We start from the raw sequence: 11,576 nt of genomic DNA on the forward strand, positions 1-11,576 counted from the left end.
GGCCCGTGAGCCATGGCCGCTGGGCCTGCGCGTCCGGAGCCTGTGCTCCGCAACGGGAGGGGCCACAACAGTGAGGCCCGCGTACCGCAAAAAAAAAAAAAAAAAAAAAAATATATATATATATATATCTCCAGAACATCACTTTGTTACCTCACCACCAACCAGTCAAAAGGAAGTCATGTCCTGGGACTTCCCTGGCGGTCCAGTGGTTAAGACCCCGCGTTTCCAATGCAGGGGGCGCATAGAATATACTCCGTATATTATAGTTTTGAGATGTGTTGAGACTTGCTTCATAGCTCAGTATCTGGTCAATTTTTTTGGTACCTTTTATATTTATTTATTTATTTATTTAGATTTATTTGGCTGCATCGGGTCTTAGTTGCGGCACACGGGGTCTTCCTTGAGGCAAGTGGGATCTTTTGTTGCGGCAGGTGGGCTTCTCTCTAGTTGTGGAGCACAGGCTCTAGGGCACGCAGGCTCAGTAGTTGTGGCGCACGGGCTAAGTTGCCCTGCAGCATATGGGATCTTAGTTCCCCAATCAGGGATCAAACCTGCTTCAACTGCATTGGAAGGCAGATTCTTAACCACTGGACCACGAGGGAAGTCCCTCTGGTCAATTTTTATAAATGCTGTGCGAAGTCTTTTGTTGAGGTATATTTTTAAAGTTGCAGCATACACAGTGCAAGGTATAGATGTCAAGTGTGCAGTTCAATGAGTTTTGATAAATGCACCCAGGTAACTCTCAATCTTGTCAAATTATAAAAAATTTCAGCCTACTGTGTAGCACAGGGAACTCTACTCAGTACTCTGTAATGACCTGTATGGGAAAAGAATTTTAAAAAGAGTGGATGTATGTTTATGTATAACTGAATCACTTTGCTGTACAGCAGAAACTAACACAAATTTGTACATCAACTAGACTCCAATAAAAATTAAAAAATTTTTTTTGGTCACATCACTTCCCATTGTCTCCTCATCTACTCTTCCCTTCCCATCCCAGCAACCAGGCAACATTGATTAATTTTGCCTGTTCTAGAATTTCGTACATAAATAGAATCATAGTATATATTTTGTGTTTGGTTTCTTTCACTCAGCATAATGATTAAAAAAAATTTTTTTTCATCGCAAAAAGAAACTTTATTCATTTGCTTAGAAAAGTGTATTATTAGATACATCACTGTTTTGCAGAAATTCCACATTTCAAATGTGAACTGTTCTGGAAATTAATCCCTTGTCAATAGCATCGTTTACAAACATTTCCTCCCAGTCCACAGGTTGTCTTTTCATTTTGTTTATGGTTTCCTTTGCTGTGCTTTCCAAAAGCTTTTCAGTTTAATTAGGTCCCATTTGTTGATTTTTGTTTTTATTTCCATTACTCTAGGAGATGAGTCCAAAAAATATTGCTGTGATTTATGTCAAAGAGTGTTCTGCCTATGTTTTCCTCTGGGAGTTTCATAGTATCCAGTCTTACATTTAGGTTTTTAAACCATTTTGAGTTTATTTATTTATTTATTTATTTATTTATTCATTCATTTATTTATTTTTAACATCTTTATTGGAGTACGATTGCTTTACAATGGTGTGTCAGTCCCCGCCCTACAACAAAGCGAATCAGCCACTCACACATATGCTCCCATTTCTCCTCCCTTCCGCGTCCCCCTCCCTCCCACCCTCCCCTCTAGGTGGTCTTAAATTTTATTTATTTAGGCTGTGCGGCATGTGGGATCTTAGTTCCCTGACCAGGGCTTGAACCTGCGCCCCCTGCAGTGGAAGCATGGACTCTTTAACCACTGGACCGCCAGGGAAGCCCCTACTCACATCATGATTTTGAGATGTCCTTAGATTGTTGTGTATATCAATACTTCTTTTTATTGCTGAGTAGCATTGCATTGAGTGGATAGGTCATAGCAAGTTTGTCCATTCACCCCTTCATGGACATTTGGGTTGTTTCCAATTTGGCTGTTGTGAATAAAGCTCCTATGAACACTTGTGGCCGGTTCCCCCCTCCACCATTGCTCTAACATGACTACCTAGGAGTGGACTGGCTGGTCATGGGGTAGACATATGTTTATCTTTCTACGAAACAGCCGAACTGTTTTCCAAAGCGGTTGTACAATTTTATACTCCCCCCTCCCCCCAAGAAATGTGTGAGAATTACAGCTGTTCTCCATACCAACCAATACTCAGTGCTGTCCATCTTTTTAATCGTAGCCATTCTGGTAGGTATTGTGTTTTGACAGGATTGTATGTTCTCCAGATACCGGGTGCAATGTTCTAAATATGACCATTAAGTAAAGTTTGTTAATCATATTGTTCAAACCATCTATGACCTTATCCATTTTTATCTTGTTTGTTCTATTATTTTTTTGAGCCACCTTAAAATCCTCTTTTTAACATTTTTTAATTAAAAAAAAAATTTTGGCCATGCCTTACCACTTGAGGGATCTTAGTTCCCCGACCAGGCATCAAACTTGCTCCCTTGGCAGTGAAAGCACCAAGTCCTAACCACCAGACCGTCAGGGAATCCCCCAAATCCTCTTTTATGAGTCGGGATTTGTCTATTTTACTTTTAGTTATTTCACTCTTTATATATTTGAGGATACATTTAGAGATACATAAAAATTTAAATATCTCCTTAAGAATAGATACACAGTATATTTATGAATATATTTATGAATATAAATTCTCATCAGTATATTCTATTTAGTATAATAACAATTATTATGGTATAATAACAATTCCTTATATTCTTGGGTCCCCAGTCTCCCCTCTCTCTGTCCTCAGACCCCCCCTTCCCCGCCGCCCCTCAGATTCTCCCCACCAGTCTCCAGCTACAGCAGGAGGGTCCTGAGGCAGCTACAAATCGAGAATTCTTAAAACGCATTTAAGAAGACCAAACCAAAATAAGTCAGTGAAAGCTACATAAACTAAATAAGTAAATCCCATTAATTTGCCGTTTGCTGATTTGACTTTTCAGAAATTGGACAACATCCACAGAATCAGTTCTCTTAACCTTCCAGCTATGTCTCCTCTCGTTCCTTGGGGATCCTGTGGCTCTCCTGGTCAGGGCTCCCATTTCCCGGATGGGGAAACTGAGGCACAAGGAGGGAAAGCTATTTGCTGGAATCCCTTGGATGGGAAGGGAAGTAAGGAGGAGAGTCTGCGCCGAGCCCGTGCTTCTCTTAGACTTCATTTCTGGGCTTAGAGGAAGGGACAAATGACGGTGAAAAACCAACTTTCTCTACCAATGGTAAGGCGGGGTCAACACTGTGCCACTAGGGGGCACTGTGTACAGGAAGATGTTCTTAGCAGGACTGGACTACTGGGTCTGAAGGAGGAAGGCACTGGGAACCCAGATTCCTGAATTCCTTCAGCAGCTTATATTTGGGGGTTCAATTTCATGGGTCTCAGTCCCTGGAGTTAACTGGCCTGGATGGTTTTCTGTATCCAGTCTGTGAACTTGCAGAGGTTGGTGTAGACGCCTGGGACATTGGGCTGGCCACACGGGGATTGTCCAAAGGACACAAGGCCCTGCAGGGACCCGTTGCAGACCAGGGGGCCCCCAGAGTCACCCTGTTGTGGAGAGACAGAGAATGAGAGTCCAAAACACAGAGAGATGGAGATAGATGTGAGATCAGAAAGGAACCAAATGAGGAAAAGCAATGGCAGGAGAGGGGGAAAAGGAAGATAGCGACATATTCCTTAAACGTTCCATTCCAGAGCCCTGACCGCGCCAGCTCCCCTCCCCTACATCCTAACAGCTGGTAGATTCTCTTGGGTTTGTTACTGTTCCGTCTCTGTTTGCGCCTCTCCTGCTTTCTCTCCCCCTGTAGCTTATTTCTCTGTCTCAACGACTGCTGGAGTCTCTGTGCCTCTCTGCATCTCTTTGTATAGTCTATTTTTGTTTTTTTTCCTATTTCACTTGGCATTTCATCTCTATGCATCTGTGTATCTGTTTCTCTCTGGGTGTGCGTGTGTGCACGTGTGTTCCTGCCTTACTGAATCTGTCTTTCTCTCTTTCTGTTTCTGTCTTTCTTTGCTTCTCTTTATTCCCGGGTCGATTTCTCTCTTTCAGTCTCTCTCCCCGTTTGTCACACTATCTTCCCGTATCTCTGTTTCTCACCACGGTTCCCCGTCCCCTCCCTTCTCCATCTCTCCCTGGATCTTCTCCCCTCTTCCCTTCTCCATCTCTCACATGGCAGGAGTCCTTTTGGTCCTGGCCTCCGCCAGCGCAGAACATGCTGGGGTGGTACACGGGGGCATAGAGTTCACTGCAGATCTCCTCCGACACCACCGGGATATTCACGCATTGGAGCACTTTGGGCCGTCTGCCTGGGACGCAGAGCATCGGATTAGCCTCTCTGGCTGGGCAGAGAACCCCCTCAGAGAGGCCGGACACCCCCACACCCCCGAGCGCACCATTCGCTAGCCGACCCCGGCCGGAAACGAGACAAGAATCCCCAGCGGTCGGGCACTGTGAGGCCATGCTGATGTCCTGGATGGTGTCAGACCGGGGCACCAGTTCTTCCAACTTGATGAGCATGAGGTCGTTGGCAAAAGATGGTCTGTTGTACTCTGGGTGCTGGATGGAGAGGTGAGCCTCCATCATCTGACCGCCTGGTTCTTGGTCGTCCTCAAGACTGTGCAGGCCCAGCCCGATGGTATAGGAACTGAGGGCCACAGGGTGGGGGTGGGGTGGGGACAGAATAGCTTTGTGGCTACGACACCGTTATCTCCATTCTTGCCTTCAACCACAACCCCATCGCCAGTGCCTTACCCTAGCCCCATCTTCCTTGCTAAGCACTGCGCCAAGAGCTACCCAACCTAAGGCACAATCCAGCGACAAGAACTTGCCTTAGGTCACTACTAACTCAGCAGTTGAGCTGGGATTTCAACCCAGGACTCTTGAGCAACACATAGCTCCCGCCTCCCTCGCAGAGCCTTCCTTCGCACTGGTTTTCACTTTTAGTACCCGGAGATTGAACCTATTGAAGCGCTTCCCCTCAGCTCACCATACATCCGGGTCCTCCCTAGGACCCAGGCCCCGCCCCCGTCCCCGCCCCGCCCTGCACTCACTTCTGGAAACAGTGTGCGGCTGACAGCACCCATTGAGGATGCCCCAGGACGCCCCCGCAGAAAAATTCCTTTCCCAAGAACAGCGCCGCCTGCCAAGGCTGCGAGTGCGGGTGGCGGTCCTCGCCGTTTACGATGTGGCTGCCTCCGCCCCAGGCGAGGGATCCTGAGGGCGGAGTCAGGGCTGGGGGTCAGAGGGGAACGGGGGCTTCTGGGGGCGGGGCTCGGTGCAGGGGCGTGGTCAGGCCTGGGGAAAAGGCCCAGAAGGCCGGACACTTACTCCTGGGGGCGTGGCCACGGCTTTCGGGGGCGTGGCCACCGTGCAGGGGCGTGGCCACGGCGCAGGGGCTAGATCAGGGCTTCCGAGGTCAGGGGGATGGGCTCAGGGTGGAACCAGGGCTTGTGAGAGCTTGGTGGTGGTGGTGGGGGGGCACCTCGGTCCAGGGGGGCGTGGTCAGGGCTGGGGGACAGACTCAGGAGGCAGGACTAGGCCCCTTGGGGGCGGGATCACAGTGCAGGCCTTTTACTCCACGGATCAGATTCCTTGGGGTGGGTTCGGATTCAAGAGGCGGAGATCAGGGTATAGGAGGCAGGGCCACTTGTCAAGAGGAGACTTTCAGCTGTGTGTCACGTCGGTCTCTGGGACCCACGTGTCACCTCTCTCGCTCTCTCTCTCTCACACACACACACGCACACACAAGCGCCTCGACAGTGCACTGCTGGGGCTACGAGCCTCCCAGCGCAAGCAGACCCCCTCACACAGGGTGGCAGGGGCAAGGGCGACACAGCCAGACACTCGAGGCAGTGCCACACTCTGTGGCCCTCCAAGTCTCTCCTTCCCTGGCTCAGCCTCCCCCATAGCAGCAAAAAGCCGGCTCACACAGAAACCCTAGCACACCGTCCCGTGATGTGGCTATCTGGGGGCCCAAGGATCGGAGACCCGGGAAGCAGGCACAGATTGCCAGCGGTGGGTGACTCCCCCAGAAGCACCACCTCCCTTTTAGCGGCCCCCCAGGCTCCCCAGGTCCTCACAGCAGGGTATTCAGAGGCACAGACTGTGAGAGTTGTTCACCCAATCGCGCACCGACTCTCACGGGCACGACCCTGTCATACTATGTCGGACACAGAGGCATGCAAAGCCACACACACGCAGTACACAGGCGGCACCCATGCCAACTCCCTGTGATACAAGGACTCACAAGTGTGCATCTGGAGAGCAACGGTCACACAGTACCGTCACCCACGCAGCTTCAGGCACGTCCAGGAGGACACTGAGTCATGCCTGCGCCGTAACAAACACTGTGCCTCAGGCCAGACAGTCACACGCGCGCGCGCGCGCACACACACGCACCCCCCCCCACACACACACAGATACCTGTGACACTGAGGAGGAGGTGGCCCAGGAACCAGCCCCAGGGGCTTCCTGCCAGGGTCATCCTTCAGCACCTGCATGAGGGTCAGTCTCAGGTGAGTCTGGGGGCCCTGCATCTGTCTTTCTTTCTCCATTCCTGCCCTCGCAGGATAGTATTGCGCAAACAAGGACCTATACCACCCCTCCCCCGACACACACATGCCATAGGGTCTGAGATCACGGCCCAGAGACCCACAGCCTAGAGAGATTTAGAGGCTGAGAGAGAAAAAGAGAGAGGGAGAGAGAAGTGGAAAGAGAGAGAGAGAGAGAACTGGGTGGAGAGGAAGGGATGGAGAAAGTGTCTCTCCGTCTATAAACGGGGCGAGGTAGGAGGATGGAGGAGGCTGGACTCTCAAGGACGGAAGGAAGATGGAGCACTGAAGAGAGATCATCAGAGACAGACTGAGATTCAGGGAAATAGAGAGACCGGGGGAGACAGAGAGAGAACTGGAGAGACACTTCGAACTAGAGACCTGTTTGGAGAAGAGACCTGGAGACACACGGCCCGGATGCTGAGAATCACAGGGACCCGGAGCTGTAGAGACGGTGGGTCATAAAGACTGCGTGCTCTTAGGGGGCGGTGAGTGGGGACCTGGGGGCCTCTCACCTGGCTGTCCCCGGGCTCCCGGATCCTGCTTTGGGCTGAGCTCCTGCCTGCTACGTCCAACAGGGGCCCCGGTGGGGCTTAGAAGCATCCCCAGCTGGGCCGGCCTGCCCCCCAGGGACACATTCCCGGGGTCAGGTGCTTCCAGCTCTGCGCTCTCAGGCTGCCTTGTGCCCGGCTGCGGCCAGGGAGCCAGAGGGGCTGGGAGACCCCGGCCTCACTCCCCACCCGGCCTCACTCCCCGCTTCTTTCTTGGTTCTCTTTCAGGTTTCTTCTCTCTCTCTCTCACACACACACGCACACACGCACGCACACACACACACTCTCTATCTCTCATTTTCTTTGTTCTTTTTCTCTCTCCCATTAACTCCCTCCCGTCTCCCCCCCTTCCTCTCTCCCGGCTGTGCTTCCCCAGCAAAACTTCCCGGATTCAAATTCCCAGCATCACGTTCTACCTTTGGAACCTTGGGCCGGTGACTGCACCCCTGTGAGCCTCCGTTTTCCCATCTGTAAAATCGGGGTAACCATTTTTCCTCTCTCCCAAAATGCATCCAAAGAGATAAGGCAGGGAAAACGCCCGGACAGAGTGCCGGGAGTGTCCTAGGCGCCCGGTCAGTGTGAGCAGGGTGAAGTCTTTGCTCAGCAAAAGCACCTGTCACGCTCTGAGCTCTGCTGTCCGCACTGGAGATGCGGGAAGGGACAAGCAGATTCCGGTGCTCCTGGGGCTCACGTCCCAGCGGGGGAGAATGACAAACGGAAAAACTACGGGGACAAGCAAATATCTGGTAGTAACGTGTGTGCAGAGATCACGGGTGATGCTAGAGAGTGACCGGTATTGGGGGGGGCGGTGACTGCAGATGAGGGGGTGGTCGGGGAGGCTCAGAGGAGTCGACTCCGCGGCTGAGAGGCAGTGAGCTTTGCAGGAAAAAGAGAGAAGTTGGAGGAACTCCCTGGAGGTCCAGTGGCTAGGACGTGGCGCTCTCACTGAGGTGGACCCGGTTCAATCCCTGGTCGGGGGAAATGTCTACCTTTGGAACCTTGGGCCGGTGACTGCACCCCTGTGAGCCTCCGTTTTCCCATCTGTAAAATCGGGGTAACCATTTTTCCTCTCTCCCAAAATGCATCCAAAGAGATAAGGCAGGGAAAACGCCCGGACAGAGTGCCGGGAGTGTCCTAGGCGCCCGGTCAGTGTGAGCAGGGTGAAGTCTTTGCTCAGCAAAAGCACCTGTCACGCTCTGAGCTCTGCTGTCCGCACTGGAGATGCGGGAAGGGACAAGCAGATTCCGGTGCTCCTGGGGCTCACGTCCCAGCGGGGGAGAATGACAAACGGAAAAACTACGGGGACAAGCAAATATCTGGTAGTAACGTGTGTGCAGAGATCACGGGTGATGCTAGAGAGTGACCGGTATTGGGGGGGGCGGTGACTGCAGATGAGGGGGTGGTCGGGGAGGCTCAGAGGAGTCGACTCCGCGGCTGAGAGGCAGTGAGCTTTGCAGGAAAAAGAGAGAAGTTGGAGGAACTCCCTGGAGGTCCAGTGGCTAGGACGTGGCGCTCTCACTGAGGTGGACCCGGTTCAATCCCTGGTCGGGGGAAATGAGATCCCGGAAGCCTGGGGAAAGGGGTGGGGGGGGCGGAGAGAGACAGAGTAAGGCGAGGAACGGGGCAGACTGTGCAGGGCTTTGCATGCCGGGGGGGGGAAAGAGTTTGGATTTATGTTCAGTGCAATGGGTTTTAAGCACGAGGTAGGAGGGGCACGATCTTGTTTATGTTTCAGAAACATCGCGCGTGGAGAATGATTGTAGAGGGTGAGATGGAAGCAGAGAGACCGGCGCGGAGGTGGGAGGTGGCAACAGCCTGGGTGGGGGATGCTGTGGTCCAAGGAGAAGAGGAACACACACGCCCAGGGCTCGTGTAGGGGAGGGGCAGGGAAGTCAAGTACCAGCCGGTGGGGGGAAGGTGGGGAGGGAGGAAAAAGGAGGTAAGGATGGTGTCTCGGAGGCTGCGTCTGTTGGCGGCTCCATTTGTGGCGCCATCTGGGTGGAGGAGCGAAGAGGTGTGGGGAGAAGGGCTGAGCTGGAGGCGCCTTTAGGAGCCAAGTGGTTGAATGTGTGAGCCCCATGGGGCAGACAGAGGTCAGGGCTGGTGAGAAACGGTGGGGAGTCATCCTAGGACACGTTGCGTCTAGAGCCATGGGGTTGGATGAGATCACCTAAGGAGCACGTGTGGACGGCGTTGGTGAGGGGTTGTGGGGACACAGGACGGTGCTGCTGAGGGATGAATGTCTGTGTCTCTCTGTCTCTCTCTGGCCCTGTTTCTCTCTGATTTCTCTGCCTCTAGCCCTTTCTTAGTGTCTGTCTGGTTCTCTGGCTCGGTCTCCATCTATCTGCCTGCATTCAGTCACCTGGGGGCACAGAGACCCTTGACCTTGCCCTGCTCCTGGGACCTGCAGCTCTGACCATGAAGATGGAGGAGGGGTGGGGGGGGGTGTAGAGTGCGCTCAGGCCTCACAGCCGCCCAGACGTGACTTAGGTCCGGACACTGGGAGGAGGCAGGTTGGGGCCAGAGTGAGGGACAGGGCTGGGCCAGCTGGAATGAGGGAGAAGGGAGTGGACGTGGCATTCCTCCGCCCTGTTCTGTGGCCTCACCTAGGTCTTATCCTGCTCGAGGTTGGCCAGACCTGTCCCAGTTATTTGGGGATGAATCCAAGACAGAGTGTGTGTGGGGGGGGTCAGGCCATGGAGATGCTTCCAGCCTGGCAGCGGGGAATGAGCCCAGGAGTGGCGAGTCTAGGGAGAGAACCCAGGCTGGGGTGGGGGATGGAGAGAGGCAGAGACCACGAGATACAGAGACGGGCGAAGAGACTGGGGCCAGAGACAGAAATAAAACCACAGAAGGATATAGATAGAGACACAGAGAGAGAACAGGGAAAAGAGACAAAGACAGAGAGAGATAAGAGACACAGAGAGACAAGAGACCGAGACAGAGAGAGATAGACACAGAGAGACAAGAGACAAAGAGAGACAGAGACACAGAGAGATGGAGACAGAGACACACAGGGACAAGGAACAGAGACACAGAGGTTGCAGGAAGGAAAGACAGAGAGAGACAGAGACCAAGGGACAACAGGCATAGAGACCCAAACTGAGGCAGAGACAGACAGATCGGGACACAGAGGGAGACAGGGAGATGGAGACACAGAATAGAGGACAGAGAGATGGGCACAGACAGAGGCAAAGACAAAATGACACACAGAGAGATTATTTAAACATTCTGGAAGTCATTTTTTATTTATTTTTTAAATTTTTTAATTTTTTGGCTGCATTGGGTCCTTGTTGCTGCGTGCGGGCTTTCTCTAGTTGCGGCTAGTGGGGGCTACTCTTCGTTGAGGTGCACAGGCTTCTCATTGTGGTGGCTTCTCTTGTTGCAGAGCACGGGCTCTAGGCGCGTGGGCTTCAGTAGTTGTGGCTCGTGGACTCAGTAGTTGTGGCTCGCGGGCTCTAGAGCGCAGGCTCAGTAGTTGTGGCGCATGGGCTTAGTTGCTCCGCGGCATGTGGGATCTTCCTGGACCAGGACTTGAACCCGTGTCTCCTGCATTGGCAGGCGGATTCTTAACCGCTGCGCCACCAGGGAAGCCCTGGAAGTCTTTTTTTTTTCTTTTTTTTTTTTTTTTCGGTACGCGGGCCTCTCACTGCTGTGGCCTCTCCCGTTGCGGAGCACAGGCTCCGGACGCGCAGGCTCAGCGGCCATGGCTCACGGGCCCAGCCTCTCCGCGGCACGTGGGATCTTCCCGGACTGGGGCACGAACCCGTGTCCCCTGCATCGGCAGGCGGACTCTCAACCACTGCGCCACCAGGGAAGCCCTGGAAGTCATTTTTTTAATAGAGACAAAAGATTTAATTTCCCCCAACTTGACTCAACCCTACCCCCCCAGTAAGTGTCTCCCCATTCACGGGTCCCTTTTGATTCTTTTCCTGATTGCTGTAGCCTGTCTGCAGGTCAGGCACCTGCACCTGTCGTCCTTTGGACGACACCTCCAAAAAGTAAGTCAGACCTAGCCAGGTCTCCCCACCTTGACTCCCCCTCTCCTGGCCCAGCCCCCTGTCTGGGCTCTCTGCTTCCACTCTTATCCACCCCAGTCTATTTCCCAGAGGGATGTGGCTCCTGTGAACAGCTCCGGGCAACTCCTCAGCCTCCCTCATCCTCTAGGCCACCCTGTTGTCTGTTCCATGTGCCTCCAACACTCTTCCCTTCACTCCCTCCCTTGACAACACCCACTCCTCATTTTATCTTTTTTTTTTTTTTAACATCTTTATTGGAGTTTAATTGCTTTACAATGGTGTGTCAGTTTCTGCTGTTCTCCATTGAATCTGAATGAGATCCTTGCTGGGTAGAGTAATCTCCGTTGTAGCTTTTTCTCTTTCATCACTTTACATATGTCCTGCCACTCCCTTCTGGCTTGCAGAATTTCTGCTGAAAGATCAGCTCTTA

General features: G+C 52.5%; 1 protein-coding gene across 1 annotated transcript; it reads right to left on the reverse strand.

Moving 5' to 3' along the window:
* Nucleotides 1–3,254: 3,254 nt before the first annotated feature.
* Nucleotides 3,255–6,509, reverse strand: KLK4 (kallikrein related peptidase 4). Its single transcript, XM_007104279.3, has 5 exons — nt 6,449–6,509; nt 5,077–5,239; nt 4,420–4,670; nt 4,196–4,332; nt 3,255–3,573 (listed from the first exon to the last, which is right to left on the reverse strand). The coding sequence occupies exons 1-5, from the start codon at nt 6,507–6,509 to the stop codon at nt 3,421–3,423; spliced, it is 765 nt and encodes a 254-aa protein (XP_007104341.1). The 3' UTR covers nt 3,255–3,420.
* Between the last annotated feature and the right edge of the window lie 5,067 nt (nt 6,510–11,576).

The sequence above is a fragment of the Physeter macrocephalus genome, chromosome 17, assembly GCF_002837175.3.
Source record: "Physeter macrocephalus isolate SW-GA chromosome 17, ASM283717v5, whole genome shotgun sequence".
NCBI lineage: Eukaryota > Metazoa > Chordata > Mammalia > Artiodactyla > Physeteridae > Physeter > Physeter macrocephalus.